Raw genomic sequence first — 22,387 nt, 5'->3', positions numbered from 1 at the left:
GTCTACAAAAAGTGGAATCTAGGTTAAATTACAAAGGATGAATATAAACAAACACCACAAGTATGTAGGGACAAAATTAGAAAAGCCAAGACACAAAATGAGATTAAACTAGTTAGAAACAAAGGGTAACAATAAAATATTCTACCAATACATTAGAAGCAAGAGGAAGACCAAGGACAGGATAGGCCCATTACTCAGTGAGGATGAAAAAAACAACAGAAAGTGTGGAAATGGCAGAAGTGCTAAATGACTCTTGTATGTTTTCACTGAAAAGGTTAGTAGTAAGAATCATAGAATATCAGGGTTGAAGGGACCTCAGGAGGTCATCTAGTCCAATCCCCTGCTCAAAGCAGGACCAATCCGCAGACAGATTTTTGCCCCAGATCCCTAAATGGCCCCCCTCAAGGATTGAACTCACAACCCTAGGTTCAGCAGGCCAATGTGATTAGACATCTAACATAATGAATGACAGTGAAAATGAGGTAAGATCAGAGACTAAAATATGGAAAGAACAAATTAAAAATTACTTAGACAAATTAGATGTCTTCAAGTCACCAGGGCCTGATGAAATACATCCTAGAATACTCAAGGAGCTGACTGAGGAGATATTTGAACCATTAGTGATTATCTTCAAAAAGTCATGGAAGACAGGAGATATTCCAGAGGACTGGAAAAAAGCAAATATAGTGCCAATATATAAATAGGGGATAAGGACAATCTGGGGAATTACAGACCAGTCAGCTTAATTTCAATACCTGGAAAGAAAATGGAGCACATTATTAAGCAATCAATTTGCAAACACGTAGAAGAAAATAAGGGGATAAGTAACAGTCAGCATGGATCTGTGAAGAACAAAGCAACCTGATAACTTCTGCTGACAGGGTAACAAACCTGGTGAATAGGGGAAAGTGCTAGATGTGGTATATCTTGACTTTAGTAAGGCTTTTGATACTGTCTTGCTTGACCTTCTCATAAACAAACTAGGGAAATACAACCCAGATCAGGGGTCGGCAACCTTACAGAAGTGCTGTGCTGAGTCTTCATTTATTCACTCTAATTTAAGGTTTCGTGTGCCAGTAATACCTTCTAAAAACATTAAAATGTCTCTTTCTACAAGTCGTTAATATATAACTAAACTATTGTTGTGTGTAAAGTAAAATGTTTAAGAAGTTTCATTTAAAATTAAATTAAAATGCAAACCCCCCCAGACCAGTGGCCAGGACCCGGGCAGCGTGAGTGCCACTGAAAATCAACTCGTGTGCCGCCTTCAGCACACGTGCCATAGGTTGCCTACGCCTGACCTAGATGGAACTTCTAGATGATGAGTGCATAATTGGTTGGAAAACCATTCCCAGAGAATAGTTATCAGTGGTTCACAGTCAGTCTGGAAGGGCATAATGAGTGGGGTCTTTCAGGGATCAGTTCTGGGTCCAATTCTGTTCAATATCTTCATCAATTATTTAGATAATGGCATAAAGAGTACACTTACAAAGTTTGTGGATGATACCAAGCTGGGAGGGGTTGCAAGTGATTTGCAGGATAGGATTAAAATGCAAAATGATCTGGACAAACTGGAGAAATGGTCTGAAGCAAATAGGATGAAATTCAATAAGGAAAAATACGAAGTGCTCCATTTAGGAAGGAATAATCAGTTGCACATGTACAAAATAGGAATTGATTGTGTAGCAAGGGTCATAGCAGATCACAGGCTAAATATGAGTCAACAGTGTAACACTTGCACACAAAAACAAACAAACATCATTCTGGGATGTATTAGCAGGAGTGTTATAAGCAAGACAAGAAAAGTAATTCTTCTGTTCTACGCCACACTGATTAGGCCTCAAATGGAGTATTTTGTCCAGTTCTGGGTGTCACATTTCAGGAAAGATGTGGACAAATTGGAGAAAGTCCAGAAAAGAGTAATAAAAATGATTGAAGGTCTAGAAAACATGACCAATGAGGGAAGATGGAAAAAAAATGGGTTTGTTTAGTGTGAAGAAGAGAAGACAGAGGAGCCATGATAACAATTTTCAAGAACATAAAAGGTTGCTACAAGGAGGAGGGAGAAAAAAATTTCTGCTAACTTCTAAGGATAGGACAAGACGCAATGGGCTTAAATTGCAGCAAGGATGGTTTATGTTGGATATTAGGAAAAACTTCTTGTCAGCATAGTTAAGCACTGGAATAAATTGCCTTGGGAGGTTGGGGAAACTCCATCACTAGAGCTTTTTAAGAGCAGGTTAGACAAACACCTGTCAGGGATGGTCTAGATAATACTTAATCCTGCCATGAGTACAGTTTATTACTTGGGCTGCACAATAATCACACTTAGTATTTATGTAGCATTTTTCATCAATACATGTCAGAGCACTTTAAAAAGGAGGATAAATATCATTATCCTCATTTTACAAATAGGGAAAGTGAGTCACAGATAGGGGAGGCCTCAGAACAAAACAGTGGCAGACCCTGGCTGCTCTATGTGCTTATTCTTTGATGATCTGACCTCATGCATGTCTTACTGCCCTTTCTGTTCACCCACACACAACAAATATTTTGTGCTCTAGCAATGAGTTGCGAATAAAGGGCTGAGTAACATCGTTTACCCAAAATGTTACTGGTGATTTTTTGTCTTTTCACCAGTTCTGCGAAGATGTGAAGGTTTCTGGAATTTTGTGGTGTTAGTTCATAGCTTTTGTTGTCTGTGTCAAAAATCATTTTTCACCCAGGGGATAAATGAAAGAACATTCACAGAAGAAAATAATACAGAAATTTACATTTTAAGTTCTAGCTGAGATCAAAATCTTCCCCTCACTGATATTTTTCAAAAGTAGAGTGATGAAAGGCTGACTAGTGTTGTTATTTGTCACCAAGCCTATGGAAAGCTGCAAAATGTTTAGAGCTTTTCCTCCAAATCTGTATAAGCAATGTGCTTTTTAAAGCAGCTTCGTCATGTAGCTTAGGACCCAAATGGAGGATTCTGCAAAATTAAAGTGGGGAAAAAGGTGGTGGTGGTGGGGTAAATTCCTAAAAACTAAAATTTATAGAAATATTTTCATGGCATTTGAAAAAGCAATTCAGACCCCTCTCTATATTAAGGCAGCAGTAAAGACATCTATATAAATGAAAGGCTCCACATGAATGTCAGATTGTTAGTGTAAAACACTAATTAAGAATTACATTTATAATGAAAGGAGGAAAAATGACATTCCATGGTTCATAACCTTCGTGTAGGATGAGTTAGGAATTTAGCAGCAAATGAGATATAATTGATCTGACATATCAATCAGGTTTTCATGAAACAATAAGGACACTCAGGAAAAAGGCATAATTCTTTTTTTCTTCCCAACAAGCTGATGACAACAGCAACATGTACTATGCTGTGGCATTAGTGAAACGGAACAATTCCAATGCTTTCACCATCAATGATCTGAAAGGGAAAAAGTCCTGCCACACAGGATATGGGAGAATGGCTGGATGGAACATCCCTATTGGTGTTCTAATTAAAAGGGGCTTTATTAGGCCCATGGACTGCAACATTCCTCAAGGTAAGGATTCCACACAGCAGAAGATGCAGTGACAGTTTGGTTGTGCCTTTTTTTATTCAGGGAAGAAAAGTCCCAAGAGAAGTTTCGTAGCTCTGTGTTATACTAGTGTGTTTCATATTGGTAATAAATGCTTATCTTGATGCCTGAGGATTAGGTCTGTTATGCCTGGGAAGGTTCATGGGAGTGATGCATGGAAACCTCTGTGCATCACATTGAGAAATTCCTCTTGTAGAAAAGAAAAATCTTTTTTTCCCCCCATTTCATCTTATGGTTGACTCACCACAAAACAATGTGGCCCCAGTCCTTCAGCCCCTCCTCTCCTGCAAGCAGTCCTAACACTGACAGACCTTGGTCATCAGCAGGTGGGATTGAACCTGGGTCCTATGGACCTTAGTGCATGAGCCTCTACTGCATGAACTAAATGCCCTATAGCTGTTAACTAAAGCTGTAGAACAGACTCATTAATCTCCCTCTCTAAGTGGTCTTGGTACCACTAAATGGGTTTTCATGAAACAATAAGGACACTCAGGAAAAGGCATAATTATTTTTTTCTTCCCAACAACCTGATGACAACAGCAACATGTACTATGCTGTGGCATTAGTGAAACGGAACACTTCCAATGCTTTCACCATCAATGATTTGAAAGGGTGTGGGTTACACAGCGTCATAAATGCTCTATACTTCAATGTGCACCTCTGGGGATAATTGCTGTCAATGGGGCTGCTTGTGTAAGTAAGGGTTGCAGGATTAGGCTCTTTGTTATACTTTTTATGGAAGTCTCGAATGAAGAAGAAACATGGAGCCAAATTCTGTGCAACCCCACTGAAGACAATATGATCAGACAGGATTTACTGGAAGTCGGTGGAGAATTTGGCCCACAGTTCTGGTGTATTTTCCAACCTATATGTACTGATCTGCAAGAACAGACTTCTGGGCTAAATATTTGAAAAGTTATGACTTAATTGGGTGTACAGATTGTGCATGGGCCAAATCCTGAAAACTTTCTATTTAATCAAGACCTTATTGGAGTAAAGATTAAACAAGGTCTGCAGGCTTTCGGCCCAGAATGAGTAGTTCTCAAAGTAGAGTTTTACCCCTGCAGTTGCATTTTTAATTAATAATGTGTGTGCAAATGAATGAACAAAGAAGTGGGCAGGCCTGATATTGTAGGTAGCCTTCTTTAAATGTGCAGGTGTAGTCTCTACATAGAGAGCACAGTTTTGCACTGAATTGATTTGCATGTTTTAACAAACTGGACATGCAAAGTCTTAAACCAACTTTCAGAAATGCAGCTGAAGTGCCTATTGTAATCAAAGCAGTTTGTACCCCAGTTAACCAGCTATAAACTTAGCATGTGCGCTTGCAGAATCTGACCCAATCTGTCCTTTGGCCTATCTTGCCAGCTAACAATCTAGATTGCATTTTGAAGACGTTTTGAAAGATATAATTAGTCATTTCCAGTAAACCTAATATAATGCATGTGCATGTTGCTGGCTTTTTAGTGAAACCTGCATTGTCATGTAATTAAATGATATTGTAATCTAGGTGTTTTGTGAATGGCTGACACGCACCTCTCCATGCTTTTTAAGGTCAGGCTTGACAAAGCCCTGTCTGGGATGATTTAGTTGGGGATTGGTCCTGCTTTGAGCAGGGGGTTGGACTAGATGACCTACTGAGGTCCCTTCCAACCCTGATATTCTATGATCTTTCTCTTTCCAGCTGTGAGTGACTTTTTCTCTGCTAGCTGTGTGCCTGCAGCCAAGATGGACAGTTACCCATCAAAACTCTGTGAGCTTTGCATTGGAGATAATAGTGGAAACAATAAATGTGATGCAAGTACCCAAGAACGTTATTATAGCTACAGTGGAGCCTTCAGGTAATGAACAAACATAATCATTGTGCAACATGGATGCTTATTTTGCAAAAGATGAGGAGGCATTATTGTATTCAATGTAACTGTAGCCATGTTGGTCCCAGGATATTAGAGAGACAAGGTGGGTGAGGTCAGGTAAAAGATATTACCTCACTCACCTTGTCTCTCTAATAAGTTTAACATGGCACTTGTCCCGCAAATCTCTCCCAGAAGTCCAGCAATAAAAATGTACCAAAAAGCTTCCACTTCATATCACCCACGTCTCAGTTGACACACCACCTCTTTGGTACATTAAGCATCTCTCTTTGTGTGCACCCATCACAGCCCTGGGCAGCACATCTTGCTGTAAGAAGTTGCTTCTGTCCATGCCTTTTTGATTGAGATGGTGGGGATTGGACTCCTGGAAAACTGTTAGATCCTAGACTGAGTCTGGGAATACCATCTCCCCTTGTCCCTACCCAAATCCCTGTGCGCGCACGCGCACACACACACACCCCCTCCCTCTGAGAAGCAGGCGTTAATCCCAGGACCAACACTGCTCTCAACAATAAAACTCTTATCTAAGCAGGGCAACTCTCACTCAGTATCAAGGCAAATTCCAGGAGTAGACCCCTATCTATACATTTCCTAGCAATAGTACAGTATACACAACCCCCAGTGCTTAATGCTCTCTAACCCAATTAAAAGCTCAAGCAGACTGACCCAGAGTGCTTTTCACCCCATCCTGGGTACCAATTGGCACTTTATTGAAGTCACAGATGCTGGGCTGTATTGGGAGATTGGGGTGCCGAATGCTGCTGCCTCTTGCCCGACTCCCCACAGTTGCTCTCAGCTGTCCCCGCCTTTGATGTCTTTCTCCTACCACAAAATGAAACAGCCTGCCACTGCAGCAGCACCTTTCCAATCCTCTCCCTGTGCCAGCTTGATTGACCTAGAGCAACCTGGTGACCGACAGCCAATTCCCTGTCTCTGTTCTGCAGTGACATTCCTCCCCTTCAATGGGGGAATCACTTATCAGGTGGTCAGTAGCCAATATCCAGCTGCCATACCACCCCCACAATGGGAGGCAGGCCAACGGCAAAAAGCCAGGGTGTGATATGCTCCCTACCCCTAACCTATCAGGACTTTTTTAGGGCAGGAAGGCTGTACACAGCTTACAATGCCTTTCTTCATACTGTTCCTCTTCAAAAAGGTTTGAAGATTTGGCTCTCATTTCAGGCAGACTATGTGGACAAATGGATGTAAACAGGCCATCAACAAGTCTAGGTTTGAAATTAGTTTTTTTGCCCCCACTGCGCCCTTGGGAAGGCTGTTCCAGAATTTCACTCCTTGGATGGTTAGAAACGTTTACCTAACGGGCTTCAAGATTGAGCTTGATAAGTGTATGGGGATGGTATGATGAGACTGGCTACAAAGGTGTAGGAATGTGGAACTCACCCCTGCAGCCCCTCCTGCTGGTCTCTTCTGGGCGTTAGCTCTGCCAGCCTTGGAGCACCCTCTGCAGGCCGGTGTCCCACTGCCACTTGGCCCCCCTGTCCCTCCCTGGACTCTGGTTGACCCTTTCACTGGGTGCTGCCCCCTGGCTGTACACCCCTCAATCTCAGGGTCTCCCCTCCCCAGGGAACCCCCACCCTCTATGCCCACCTCACCTCAGTTGTAGGCTACTGCCAGTCACCAACTAGCTCCCACTCCCTGGGGCAGACTGCAGTATAAGCCACTCATCGCTGGCAAGGAGGGTTTGGGCCTGTTGCCTTCCTCTGCCCTTGGGCTGCCCCCTGCAACCTCAATACCTATTTGGCCTTATACTAGGCCTGCAGCCTGGGGGGTTTCCAGGCTGGAGCTCCCCAGCTCTTCTGGCCTTCCCCTAGCCCTGCCTCACTCTAGGCACCCTGAGTTTCCCAGCACCAGCACCAGCCCCGAAGGCAGAGAGAGACTGTTTGGGCTTCTGGCTTGCAGCCTCTTATAAGGACCAGCTGGGCCTGATTGGGGCATGGCCCCAGCTGTTACTGCCTTCCCCAATCAGCCCAAGCTTTGCTTCACAGTCTCAGCCCTTTCCCAGGGCTGGGTTTAACCCTTCCAGGGCTGGAGTGGGTGACCACCCCGCTACAAATGGTATAAAGCCAATCTGGGACTGCTAGTAGCAAATAGCCCCAGTACCAGTGATGGGATACTAAACGGAAAGGGCTCTGAGTTACTGCAGAGAATTCTTTCCTGGTGTCAGAGTAGCAGCCGTGTTAGTCTGTATCCACAAAAAGAAGAAGAGTACTTGTGGCACCTGAGAGATTAACAAATTTATTTGGCCATAAGCTTTCATGGGCTACATATGGAATCTATTTCCCCATGTTAAGTATCCTCACACCTTCTTGTCAACTGTCTAAAATGAGCCATCTTGATTATCACTACAAAAGTTTTTTTTCTCCTGCTGATAATAGCTCATCTTAATTAATTAGCCTCTTACAGTTGGTATGGATACTGCCACCTTTTCATGTTCTCTGTATGTATATATATCTTTTCACTATATGTTCCATTCTATGCATCTGATGAAGTGGGCTGTAGCCCACAAAAGCTTATGCTGAAATAAATTTGTTAGTCTCTAACGTGCCACAAGTACACCTGTTCTTTCCTGGTGTGTGGCTTTTGGGTGCTGCTCAAATGCTCAGGGTCCAACTGATCACCATATTTGGGGTTAGGAAGGAATTTTTACCAGCTCAGATTGGCAGAGACACTGAGATTTTTTGACTTACTCTGCAGCATGGGGACAGGTCACTTGCAGGTTTAAACTAGTGTAAATGGTGGATTCTCTGTAACGTGAAGTCTTTAAATCATGATTTGAGCACTTCAGTAACTCAGCCAGAGATTATTGGTCTATTACAGGAGTGGGTGGGTGAGGTTCTGTGGCCTTTGTTGTGCAGGTCAGACTAGATGATCATGATGGTCCCTTCTGGCCTTAAAGTCTAAGGCTATGAGTAGCTGCCTTAAAACAGGATTTATGACAAATAAAGAGAAATAAAATAAATGGTTTTCATAACATACCTCATTTGGATACTCAGCCTAAGCCCAGAGAGGTTTTTTCCCCCAGCTTAGCTAAAGAAGAAAGAATGCTCTTACATGTCTAAAGAGCAACTCCCTTCTCTCACCTTTGCTGTTAAATGTATCAGTCTCATGCTCCTGTGTCCAGAGCAATAGCTGTTTCCCATTTCTTCACCCTAGATCCCTTATAAACCTCTCCCACCCCACCACAGCTCTAACCCTATTTTCCCAAAACACTTTTCTGAAGATAAATACACATACAGTAGGGTTGGCAAGCACTTGCTTTCCCACCTTCCAGGAGCTAATAGCTGCCTTTCAAATGCCTAACTATTGAACTCAAGCACAGCCTTTTACAATTAATTTTGTCCGGCTGTATCCTGCTTATCCAAACTTCTTTTCTTTTTAACCACCCAAGCAATTGTCCCTTGCCATGGAATGTAGATTAGTGGCAGACCCCAGACCTTCTGTCACACTTCATAGCTTCAGGTAATCATTTAGCAATCAACAAAATGATAAGCAACAAATACCATTGTGGCTGAGCTGTGCCATTTGTTCTAAGATAATGTACCACCATGAAGGTGTCTCAAGTCTAGAGATGGATTACGGTCTCCTGGGATCCTGGGCCAGAGCAAGTGGGGGGAGGAGGGGGACTGGCACTAGAACCGTGGCCCCATCCCAGCCCTTCCACCTGTGGCCCTACCCATGGCCCCATCCTATTCCTCCCCTTCTTCTGTGGCCCCACCCCCATTCCACCCATGGCCCCATTCCATCCGCTTGTGGCCCCACCCCATTCCACCCCCTCTGCCTGAGGCCCTGCCCATGGCCCCAACCCATTCTGCTCCTGCCCCGCCACTCTCTCCTTTCCAGTGCACACTATCCCTTGCTTTGGCCCCAAAACCTGGGAAGCTCTGTCCCCCCAAGAGCTCCTCCAGCTCCGGGGCTGAGATGAAGGGAGATTTTTTTCCAGGAACCCCAAATTGGCTGGGGCCCCTGGGCATGGGCCCTATTGGCCTGTGTGGTAATCTGCCACTGCTCAAGTCTTATGTGGGGAATCACAACATTTTTTATGAGGAAGCATTTCAAGAAGTGAATATGTTTAGCCTAAGAGTTATGGGAAAGACTTGAATACAGTGTATAGGTATTTAAAAGGTTCATGCTACAACATTTGGGGGAAAGTCAAGGTCATGATCTGATAGTAGTAAAGGCTGTACCTGGGATTTATATTATGGGGAACATTTTCTGTAAAGGCTAGGTCTACACTGGGGTGGTTGGGGGGAGTCGACCTAAGATACACAACTTCAGTTACGTGAATAGCGTAGCTGAAGTCGGCGTATCTTAGATCGATTTACCTGGCTGTGAGGATGGCGGCGAGTCGACCGCTGCCGCTTCCCCGTGCCACGGTGGAGTTCCAGAGTCAACGGCAGAGCGATCGGGGATTGATTTTATCGCGTCTACACTAGATGCGATAAATCGATCCCCAATAGATCTGGCGGGTACTGTAGACATAACCTAAGAGAATCATGAGCATTTGGGATAGACAGACTTCAGAAGGAGTGACTGGAAAAAGTGGGGAAATTGAACAGAATAGCTATTAAATCTTTCTGAACCAAATATGATTTTGATCATATTACTAGCAGCCTACATTACCTACAAGTGTGTGGAGAGGCTGAGAGAGCTGTACAGACAGCCAAGAAAATCCTACAGCAGGAAGAGTCATTCCTTGCTCTTTTGAGTTATAGATCAATACCAATAGCAGCTACTGGATATGGTTATTGATAAAATGTATAGTCAATTGCTTGACCGCACTTTGTTTAATCATGAAATAGTCTCAGGAAACCAAAATAACCAATGTCAGACAAATTTATTGGTATGAGCTTATAATAAGAGAGCACAGGAAGAAGGCTCTATACAATACCAGTCTCCAGCAAACCATCTCATGTAGTGTTGTTACATTCACCTTATGAAAAGGTGTGCTCCCAAAGTTACACATTTCAGCTGATTGTATTTGTACGATAATTTTACAAATTACATATTTCTTTACATGTCACTAAAATTCAACTAATCAATTTGTTCTAGTTCCTTAACATGTCCTGTTCCTGTCCTTATCTTTGTTTTGGATACTAGCACTCCAGGTACTGGCCCATGAAGATATTTTTTAGGTTTGTACCAAGGTAGAACAACCATTATGTCTTGTCCTCTTCCTTTGGGATATTCCAGTACTGGCCTGAGAGACTAACTCGCTACCTTTTGCTATGGTAAAATACCTCATATGTCCTGATATTGACAGCTTTCCTATCTACTTACACCAAAGCTTATTTCAGCTAATGCAAGGTGTTATGGGCGATTTAGCATGAGTGAATAGGGTTATAGTAAAGGTATAGGCCAATTTAGGCTATAGAACTGCTATAATATTTGTGCTTAAAGCTGTTTGTGCTTAATACATACATGCAGTGGTGTAGCCAGGTGGAGGGAACAAGGGGAGCGGGAAAAAAAAAGGCACCACCCGCAGTGGCACTTTTACTGAGGGGGCAGAGCTCTGGGTCTTCAGCGGCAGGACCTTCACTCACTCCGCAGGTCTTCAGTAGCATTTCAGCAATGAAGCTTCAGTGCTGCTGAAGACACCCGGAGCTAGTGAAGGGCCCACCACCGAAGTACCACCGAAGACCCGGAGCACCGCTCTGTCAGTAAAAGCACTGCAGCGAGTGGCACCTTTTTTTTTTCGCTCCCGGGTGAGTAAAATTAAAAAGGCACCACTTGTGCTCGGTGGGGAAGCGGCCGCTGCCCCGCTCCCCCCTAGCTACACTACTGCATACATGGTCTTGATAACACATATTAATATGAGCTAGATAGATATAAATATTGATTGTTTTATATATAGAGGTAGATATATGCTAACCAGCATATATTGGTCAATGTAGACAAGCACAGCTCCTGGGGGGTAAGACAGTTCAGAAGTACAAAAGAATTCTTTTCAAAAGAATCTATCTCCAAAGTGGACAGATATGAAGAAAGTAGCCATATTAGATGAAAAGGCAAAAAGAGCTTACGAACGCTTTTACAATGGATGACACTCAGTTAGAAAAAAGCAGTGTCTAGAACCTGGTGACTCCATTTGTATCAAATTGGATGAAGAAAAAGTTTGGCCACTTCCAGCTGCATAGGCAGCATGTATAAGAGGCTGGGAGGTTTGCCTCCCCAAAAAAGTCTGGCCATGCAGGGAGCAAGAAATCCCAGATGTAGCACAGGTCACCTCCCTTTGGAGGCGTGCCGTCCCACTGCCTTTGGAGCACTGCCACCAGAAGCACCCTAGAAGTAGGAGGGGCACCGGTTCCTGGACTGTGTCCCCACCTGTGCTCCACCCCTGCTCCTCCCCGAGGCCCTGCTACTGCTCAACCTCTGCCCATGAAGCCCCTCTCCCACACCGCTTCTTGCCCCCTAAAGCCCCCTCCTTCGTTCTGCCTCTTCCCTCCACCGCTCTGCCTCTTCCCCCAAGACTCTCCCACCTGCCACTTGTTCCTCTCCACCCATTGCTCGTCCTTAAGGCAGGAAAAAGGTGGGAGGGCATAGCCTTCCCACTTTTAAAAGTGATGGGCGGGGAAGGGATGCAGAGGAGTGAGCGGTGGGCGGGGGACTTTGTGGGGAGAGGTGGAGTGAGGGGGTGGGAAGAGGTGGAGCGAGGACAGGGCCTCGGGGGAAGAGGCAGGGTGGAAAGAGGTGACATGGGGGAAGGCCTTCGGGGAACAGGCCAAGCAGGGGCAGGGTCTTGGGACAGAGGGAGCTGCCGTCACTCACATAAGCCTCCCCAAATGAAAGAGTCACACTCCAGCTGTCATAAAGAAAAAGAATTCAGCACCCAGGCCACATGTGATCGAGACCAACCTTGGAAAATTCAATAGAACCCACCACCATCTACAGTTTGCTCTTCAGAAAATACAGTCAACAGAGCAAACTCTACTGATGGGATGCAGAGCAAGAAGATGATGACTCAAGACTTCCAAAAAACCGACAACTAGATGACAAAGTTGTTATGTGTTGGGGTTGTGTAGTTAGAAAACCAATATGATTCAGAGACATGTTACAGACTGAACTTCAAAGACAGCGTGATAGTGTAAATTTTGTAAATGATAAGAGAAGTTAAAGGAGGCGATGAAACGGACTGCTAAACTGTATTCTACTAGGTTTCAGAGTCGCCACCGCCGTGTTAGTCTGTATCCGCAAAAAGAACAGGAGTACTTGTGGCACCTTAAAGACTAACAAATTTATCTGAGCATAAGATTTCTGGGCTACAGCTTATGCTCAAATAAATGTGTTAAGTCTCTAAGGTGCGACAAGTACTCCTGTTCTTTTTGTATTCTACTATTCAACCAGTAGGTGGTGCTATGTGTAACATTTTATTTAAGTGACCCTCAGTCATACTTGGCAGAACATTAAGGGATCTTATAGTGAACACATCTGGTGTGTATCCCTCTGAGGAGGAAGTTTTTGTCTTGCATAACTGATACAGCAGCCTGACCTGCTAATAGCAGCCCTGCAACCTACCATGTACAAGAAGCACATAAGTAGTGAAGTCAGTAAGGTCACTTTTATGAGTAATATATGCTAGATCAGATCCTAATCTTATGAAATATTTTGGTAGACAGTTTTTATGAAAGATACTATACAAACTAAAGATGCATTGATTACATTGCACTGTATTGAGTTTGTATGTCATTGCATTGTATTGCATTGAATTTTATCTGTCATTTATTTTAAGGTGTCTGATGGAGGATTCTGGTGATGTGGCCTTTGTCAAGCACTCAACAGTTTTTGAGAACACTGATGGTATTTAGTTTTAAATACCTTTTTATTACAACTCATTATTTTTGTTGTCCTCTTTATTCTGAAGCATTCAGTGAGTCACAATGGCGAGTTTCCTTTTTCAGGTAACAATGCTGATTCCTGGGCTCTTCACCTTCAGTCCAGTGACTTCCAGTTACTGTGTCCAAATGCAGCCCGTGCTGAAATCACTCAGTTTGCTCATTGTCACTTGGCTCAGGTGCCTGCCCAGGTTGTCATGGTCCACCCAGACACCAACATTTTTGCTGTATATGGACTACTGGACAAAGCTCAGGTATAATTTACAATTAGTTCACCTGATGAAGTGGCCATTCTCAGCTCATTATGAGCAGGGGTATCCAAACTTGGTCCAATCCAGGCTGCAATGGCAAATTTCCAAAAGCCTAAGGAATGCTCCTAATTTAAAAATATAAAATAAAATGCACACAACCATAATACTTGTTTATCCTGAAGGCTTCCTAAATTCATAATAGAAAGGCAACAGCTACACGAGAAAAGAGCATGTATGATAAATTATTGTAATTATATAGAAGACTTTTGAAAACATAATGCCTTCCAGGACGTAGTAGCAGACTCTCCAAAAAAAAACAAAACCACCCTTCACACTATTCAGTTTATTATAGGTGGTGCAGATACTGACACCTAAACTTAAGGTTGCCCAACACTTTCCATTATAAGACTCTGTTTTCAGTTGCTTATAACTTTATTAAACTTAAACAACTGGGACTAAAATTTTCCATGCTGGGTGTCTGCTTCAAGATGAATGTTTAGAGAAAGTTTCAGCTAAAATGGTTCAAGTGTTTCTGAGCACGAGATTAGAGGAAAATACATTGTTTTGCTCATGTTAATAAAACACCATGTTGTTGACTGCTAATGACTCCATGCTTTGGAGCAGGGACTTGAAATTTGGCAAGGGGGTCACCTTTTGTGATGTGCCTTTTGCAAGCCCCCTGGAAATTTGTCCAACTATGCCTGAGTTACAAGCTTATGAAAATCTCAGTGTGCATGTACTCTGTAGTGATATGTTAGTTTGGCAGCTAAATTCTCTGTCTCCACTGAGCATGTGCCAGCCCAGGAATGCAGTAGCCGAGCAGGGCTTTCCCTGATACTGGCTACCGAGGGCTGCTGTGATGCCCCACACAGGAACTAAGAATATGGAGACTGTCTTTCCTGGACTTTCCGTGTTCCCCCTGCTAGCACCCTGGAAACACAGAGGAGGAAGAGAAAGAGGAAGAAAGTTGATTTGAATTCATCATGTTTAACAATGGAGCCTTCTCCATTACTAAGATACTAGTAATGGTCCTATAACATCGTTAGGATTTCTTTTGTTCTAATATTCTTTAAAAACTCCTTGTTTTCGTTGTCACTGCCCGCCATGGGTTTTTTTCTGATGTTTTTAGCTTTCTTTAACAAATTTATATACTTCATAACTTCCAATTTTCTGTCTATATACCTTTTCCCCCATTTGTTTTATTTTATTTTATTTTTAACTGCTGCCTTCACTTTGACACTGAACCAGAGAGCAGAATTTGGCCCTTATGTATTACATTTTAAATAGATGGCTGGATGTGAAAGCCAACTACAGTGGGAGTTCCAAACGGAGAAAAGGTTCAAGTTATGCCATAACGATCACAGAAAATATCTTGCTAATTGGCTGCAATATTGGGAGTCTCAGCAGACTGGCCAAGCACTGAATGGGCTTGACACTGAAGAAGCTTTTCACCTTTAACTGGAATATTCTATTGGGCTCCTTTAACTAACACAAAAGGTTACTCCAAATTGATTTAAAAAACTTATGATAATATAAAGGGCAAATAATTTGAAGTTAGAATTGTTTGTCTGTGAGCTTCTGAGCAATAGGGAGGGTTAGTTTCCACTGTGTTATGTATGCTGCTAAAGATGAATATAGCACTGGCTATATAATACAAACTCTGATACTAATGGAAACTCCGCATTGCTTTCAGGATTTTTTTGGAAATGACAGCAATGGAAATGGATTCAAAATGTTTGATTCCTCAGATTTCCTAGGAACGGATTTGATCTTTAAAGATTCCACCATTAAGATTGTACCAGTAGGAGAGAAAACAACCTATGCAGAATGGCTGGGGAGTGAATACATAGATTCTCTTGAAGGGATGCAATCACCACAGTGCTCTGGGGCAGGTGAGCCAGCATTTTTTGATGTATGTGAGACAGAGGAAAATCAGTCTCTTCCTCTTTCATATAAATTGTAAGGTGCTGTCTGATCTTTATGGACTGGACAATTCCCAAGTTCCATGACATAGACACTGGGTTTCTGTGCTGTGGAGGAGGGACAGTTTTTGGACCTTGGGAGACAGAGCAGTGTTGGGACTCCTGGATAGTGAATCCAATCTGTCCATCTTGATGGAATGCTCCTACTTAGAATCATAGATTATTAGGGTTGGAAGGGACCTCAGGAGATCATCTAGTCCAACCCCCTGCTCAAAGCAGGACCAATCCCCAAATCCCTAAATGGCCCCCTCAAGGATTGAACTCATAACCCTGGGTTTAGCAGGCCAATGCTCAAACCACTGAGCTATCCCTCCCCCACTTCCATTGGCTCTCTTCCGGCTTATCCCCTTCCTCACCTCGTGTGGTTCCCAACTTCTGTCTGAAGTCAGCAAACAGCAGGGGATGAGTGTATGCTGGGAGCGCAGGCTGTGGACAGAGATAAAGTGTGGAATCCAGGGAGCTTCTTGCATCATGCAGATGCTGGTGGCTGGGAAGAGGTATCCAGCGAGGCTCTTCATCCACTGGAAGGAAGCAAGGGATCCCAGCATTCACTGGGGGCTGAGGAAAACTAGGGAGATTGCAGGGGTTATGTTTTGCAGCTGGGAAGGAGAGTTCAGGAGCAGATGAGTCAAGTACATGTGTTCACTGAATTTGTTTATATTTGAATAACCAGCATATATTTGCACCTCAATGTCACTGTTACCTGCTTAGGAAAAGATGTCATTTTGCTCTGTGATATTTAAATTGGTGTGGGAATGATTTGGGTGATCATTTAGGAATGATCTGGCTCTAGAACCTTTCTGCTTGTTGTGGTCAATGCCTCTGAGGAGCTAAAAACTGTATTTGGAGCTGATTAAATTGATTAACCTGCTCCTGTATAACTATTTCACAATCAGCTAGCAGTCAGATCAGCTTCTAACCCTTAATGCTCAATTTGTATTTTTATTCATAGCTGCAATATCCATGAACATCGTTGGGCTGCTGGCAACTAGTGTCCTTCAGGTTAGATTTTACCCGTGATCATTAGGCCATTCCTTGGATTAACAGATATTCAGCATAATAAACTGAAATACTGGTAAACAATAATCTAAATAAACTGAAGTCAAACTTGTAAAATGAATGAGAGATGCATATGGAGAGCAGCAGAATTATCCAGGCTATTCCCTGATGCTCTATATATCCATAAAGGTAATGGGAGATCTGGGAGGGTGGGAGAGGGATGCAGTTTACAGCCTCATCCTTGCCCCCTTCCCTTTGCTTCCCTGCCTCTCTTACCCTGTTTTACGGATGCTGTTCCTAGCCATGGCACTTCGATGCCAAAGGAAATAGGCTCCAAATACAATCCTGCTGTTGCATGTCCCAAAAATAGACTGAGGTGTCTGATACTCACAACTATGGATAATTTTTGGTCATTTTTTTTGAAAAGGTGCCCTCAGAACTTAATCCAAACTTTTTCAAGTTGTACAGCCAACATTTCCTGATTGAAGATATTAAAGGCCTATCCCAGTGGCCTGGTAGCACTCTCCCATTTGTCCACTCCCAGCATCTGTAAGTCAGAGGTGTAGGAACACAGGGTTGCATCCCTAACCATCATGGCAAATAGCCATTGATGGACCTATCCTCTATAAACTTATCTAATTCTTTTTTGAAGCCTGCTTTGGTCTTCCCCTAACATCCTCTGGCAACAAGTTACACAGATTGACTGTGTGTTGTGTGAAGAAGTGCTTCCTTTTGTTTGTTTTAAACCTGCTGTATATTCATTTCATTGAGAGATCCCCTCCTTCTTGTGGCCTGCATGTCTTTCTGTACAAGAAATCTGTAGTCTAAACAGACAACTGCAATATGTATGTGCATTTGTGTAACTAATATTTAGTTGCCAGGTCAGTGTGCCTGCTTCTTAAGGGATCCCCTATTTTAGCACTAATAAAGAATGTTTTTAAATACACATCAGAGGGGAGAATTCTCTAACAATGCCTCCATCATTTTGCATTGATGGTGTTTGTAAGGGACATGAATATTGGTTTTAAATGTTTTGCTGTTTCCCCTTTGAGTATGGATAATCCTTTAAAGATCTCAGGGAACTTCTGAAGGTTCTGACTCCCTTTTCTAAGGCCATTCTCCCCCTGGCTTCCCCAAGTCACACCTAATACTATTGGTTTTGCTGCCTATGTCCTTCCAGATGTAAGCCTCATGTCTGAAGCACTAGAGAGTGGGGACTTTACTATTGACACCAGCTGGTGAATAAGGAGAAGAGTGGCCCACAGATGCTTGAGAACACAAAATGAATAGGCCAACCTCATTTGCATTTCGGTTATGTGACAAGTTGGGGCATTTTAGTTTTGTGTTTTGGGAAATAAAACACTATTATTCTTGTTGGAAAATGGAAGAACTGCAAGAAATATGCCTGGGGCAAGGGGTCACCCTGACTAGACCATAGTTAGGCACTCATAGGGAAGGGAGCCTGGATAGACCTAACAGAAAAGATAGATTTCTGTCTTCCATGGGGAGTTTCTCTCTGATGATGAGGACTCTGTTAAGGGTTCTATATACTACTGATCCTTTTCTGAAGGCTCAGCACAGAGGTAGTCTCAAGAGAGCAGATGGCTTCAAGGCAACAACCAGAGCTGAAACAGATGGTGGTGCTGAGGTACCTTGGACTGAAGCTGTAAAGAGCAGAGACTCTGGTGCAGGTCTTCATACCCAACAATGAAAGCTGAAATAACTTCAGCTGGATTGGGTGGTAGAGAGCCCTTAAGAACACTAGCCAGCTCTTCCCTTTGGGGCTAGAGAATGACTTGCTAGAATTCTTGGACTCCAGCAACCTTGGCCAACAAACTGTTGAGTTGGGAAGTTGGGGATGAGGGAAGTGACTAAAATGCTTTAGCCACTTACAATTGCAAGAGATGGACTGAGGTTCGGACTATTATTAAAACACACAAAGGGGAGGGGAATCTTACTTAATAGATATTGTTAATTTATTAATTCCTGGCTTTCCCAAATTAATTCTGTTGTCTCCCGTACCCCTAATAAAGTTCTCATTGTTTTAAATCATTAGAATCAGTGCTTATTAGTGGGAAGTATTGACCATCAAGGTCACCCAGGGTGATATATATATAGTTTCCCATGTTTTTTGGGTGGTGAGGGCTTATGCATGTGTAAGTATTCAGAAAGAACTCCTAGAAAATTGAACCTGGTCCTTCTTACTGCAGCCAGCATGTGGGCAGTAAGGTTACCCTTTTTTACTATATGAAGGAACAGCACTATTAATAATTTCATGTTAATACTTTCCTTCAAAGGTAAATTGTCTTTGTAAATGTAGTGCTCCCAGATACACAGGCCAAGACAGTGACATCATCCTTATACTCACAGATCAGGTACAATACAGGAAGAGTACAATATAGGAAGAGGCACAATGTGCCTTGCTCAAGTTCTCATGGGATCACCTCTAAGTGTGGGGGATTAGTTGGGTCTCAATGACCAACTTAATCGTTGGCCTCTCTGTTGTAACTTTTCTTTTCTTTTAGTTTCTTTTTCACGTTGGGAGGCACTCAGATACTATGGGGATGGAGGCCAAATAATCAGGTAGGTAGCTAGAATTGTTATATACCAATTATGTGGGGGTTGGGGGATGAGGACATTAGGCCACTAAAAACTGGACTCTTCACATAGGCCACCAAATAACTATCCATTTGTAACACCTTTTAGTTACTACTGGCCCCGGGCTTGATTTGAATTATCTAATTGTGAAATGCCATCACCAATCCCTTGAGCCTCAGCTCATTATATCAGCTGTGCATTGAACACTCAGACAGGTAGGAGCTGAAAATCATGTATGTGTAACTGGAAATGTAACTTTGCCTACACTTTCCATAAAGTCTCTCATTGATCTATGGCCTTAGAATTATAGGGTATTAATGATCTTCAAATAGGTATTATATATGCTATTTGGTAGTGTTAGAATTGTATTAATTAACTAGAATAAATTCAGATTAATAAAATTAATTTATTTTTAAACTGTAACCTACTCACAATGAACACACTACATTCTTTCATGAGTAGCTCCACTCCAATACAAGGAATGAATGTGTTGCATTTGGTTATCAGCATAAATTATAGTCCAGGGACATTCTCAACCTCAGGAACGAAAAAAGTCAAACTTTCATCAAAAAAGTTAATTTTTGCCTTGAATTTTTCATTAAAACAAGATGCAGTTTTTGCAAGCAGGAACCTTACATTTTGCTGAGGAAAACTGAGGCCGTTTTGGGTTGTTTTTAATTTTGTCAGAATTTTGGTGTGATGGTGATAAAATTATACCAGACACACCGTTGTTATGCCTTTACCCTTCTATCACACCTACTACTCCAGGATCTCAAAGGATTTATAATCATGGAGCCAGATTCTGGCCTCCACACCAGCTCCCATATGCCAGTCTGGCATTTTATAGAGGATGTAAAGGAGTTGCAATGGGCTTGGGGAGAAGTTCCTCGATATAGGATCAGCATAGAGTCTATGAGACTGACCTTGTACCTTCCTCCCTACCCCTGAGACCATAGCATAGGTGCTGTACTGAGGGGAAGGCAGCAGTTACAAATAAAATAATATAAAATAAAGTAAAACAAATTGGGTGGGTGATGGCATGGTCTCAGCACTCGGCCTCTAGCGTATGCTGGAAGTAATTTCATTCTCCATAGCAGCCCAGGATCTGGATGGCAGAAAGGTGACATAAAGTCTCAGGAGATGCAGTACAGAATCTGGTCCTGATTTTTACAGGTGCTTAATCTGAAATGCACAAGAGTAGTTGACCCATCTCAAGAGCATTCTTTCAGACTCTCTGCAGACTTTAGGCAGCCATCACTGCATTGGTTACTGATGTGTATCATATTTTTAGTTATCTTCATAACCATAAGGACTAGAGATTTTTTTAAAACGAAAATGTAGATTCTGGAGCACCCTAACCCTAAGTTTAGAAGAGTTGTTGTTATACTGAACACCCCACCAACAATTCAAGCCCTGCTCCCTGTATTTATGAATTTTATACCATACTAAATTGCAGATGAAGACTAATCACTTATCTAAGCAGAGCCTTTATTTTGAAAAGCTAATTGGTTAAACATAAAAGCACATGATTAGGGAGAGACTGTCTAGAACAGTGGTCCTCAACCTGTAGTCCACAGACCCCCATGACTTAGACTATGCAAAAGACTCTGACTGAAAACTGACTGACCAGAAGTCAACTATATATACAGACAACAGAGTTCCAAAAAGATCAGCGCTTCCATTCAAAATTTCCAAAGGAGTCCACACCTCCATTTGAATTTTTTTAGGGGTCCACAAATGAAAGAAGGTTGAGAACCACTGGTCTAGAACAGTGGCTCTCAACCTTTCCAGACTACTGTACCCACTTTCAGGAGTCTGATTTGTTTTGCATACCACCAAGTTTCACCTCACTTAAAAACGACTTACTTACAAAATCAGACATAAAAATACAAAAGTATTACAGCCACTCTATTACTGAAAAAAAATGCTTACTGTCCTCATTTTTCCATCATATAGTTATAAAATAAATCAATTGGAATAGCAGTATAAACAAGTAATTGCAGGGCCGCCCGGGGGGGGGGGGCGGGGGGAGGGTGGCAAGTGGGGCAATTTGCCATGGGCCCCGCAGGGGTCCCCACGAGAATGTCAGAGGCTCCCCCCCCGGCCCCACCTCTGCCTTCCCCCATCCCCTGGCACCTCAGCGCACCACATCCAGGAGCGGCCCTGGACAGCGCTGCAGCAGCGCGGCTCCAGTGGGACCTGAGCGCCTCCTGCTGAGCCACGTGGTAAGGGGGCGGGGCTGCAAGCTCCAATGGGCCGAGTGGCAGGAGCTCGGGTCCTGCCAGAGCCACACCGCTGCAGTGCTGTCCAGGGCCGCTCCTGGACGTGGCTCGCTGAGGCTCCGGGAGAGGCGGGAGGTAAGCAGCATAGTAAGGGGCCAGGCTGGGGGGGGGGGTTGGATAAGGGGCAGGGAGTCCTGGGGACAGTCAGGAGACAGGGAGCTGTGGGGGGTTGGATGGGGCAGAGGTTCTGGGGTGGTGGTCAGGAGACGGGGAGTTGGATCGTAGGTGTTCTGGGGGTCTGTCAGGACTAGGCAGGGGGTGGTGGTGATGGATAGGGGTCATGGCAGTCAGGGCACAGGGAGCGGGGAGGTTGGTGGGGGGTGGGGTCCCGGGGTGGTGGTGGGGGTGTGTGTCTTGGGGCGGCAGTCAGAGGACAAGGAGCAGGATGGGTTGGAGATTCTGCGGGGGGGCAGTCGGGGGGCAGGAAGTGGGTGGGAGGTCAGATAGAGGGCAGGGCCAGGCTGTTTGGGGAGGCACAGCCTTCCCTACCTGGCCCTTCATACAATTTTGGAACCTCGCTGTGACCCCCAGGCCAAAAAGTTTGCCCATACCTGCCCTAAAGTCGCAGAAAAAAAAGTGGCTTTGCGTTTTAATTTAATCGCATGATCTGCTCTATATAAAAAGCACGCCTTTGCTCGCAGCATGCGTCCCCACTACTGCGGCTCTGCATTACCATTGGTCCTTCCCTCCCCTCCGACTACTAGTCTAGAAAATTCTTTGACCTATATAAGCAGCCGCATCAGGCATGCCCAGCACAGTGTCTACAGTGTTTGTAATCTGTCGCGTGTACTCTACTGAAATAGCATAACAAGCCTGTGGCTTTACATTTTAATTCAATCGTATGATATCCCCTTTTAATTTTAAAATATGGGTCGGTTCATTGTTAAGATAAGAAAAGGAGTAGACAAGCTGTTCATGTGAGAAAGCCTTTTTGAAACTAGCACATGTAAAAAACAAACTAAGAAGTACA

At 43.4% G+C, this 22,387-nt stretch overlaps 1 protein-coding gene across 2 annotated transcripts in view; it reads left to right on the top strand.

Moving 5' to 3' along the window:
* The window catches only part of LOC123361205 (melanotransferrin-like), a 71,381-nt gene extending 52,795 nt beyond the window's left edge, over nt 1-18,586 (top strand). For both annotated transcript variants that reach the window (XM_045001336.1, XM_045001337.1), the window contains 6 exons: nt 3,351-3,545; nt 5,266-5,422; nt 13,203-13,270; nt 13,372-13,559; nt 15,250-15,448; nt 16,491-18,586. In XM_045001336.1, the coding sequence (XP_044857271.1) occupies nt 3,351-3,545; nt 5,266-5,422; nt 13,203-13,270; nt 13,372-13,559; nt 15,250-15,448; nt 16,491-16,558 (875 nt within the window). In that variant the 3' untranslated portion in view covers nt 16,559-18,586. The remainder of the gene's footprint in view (nt 1-3,350; nt 3,546-5,265; nt 5,423-13,202; nt 13,271-13,371; nt 13,560-15,249; nt 15,449-16,490) is intronic.
* The last annotated feature ends 3,801 nt before the right edge of the window (nt 18,587-22,387 follow it).

The sequence above is a fragment of the Mauremys mutica genome, unplaced genomic scaffold, assembly GCF_020497125.1.
Source record: "Mauremys mutica isolate MM-2020 ecotype Southern unplaced genomic scaffold, ASM2049712v1 Super-Scaffold_100409, whole genome shotgun sequence".
Lineage (NCBI taxonomy): Eukaryota > Metazoa > Chordata > Testudines > Geoemydidae > Mauremys > Mauremys mutica.
This window is presented reverse-complemented; position numbering and strand designations above follow the sequence as displayed.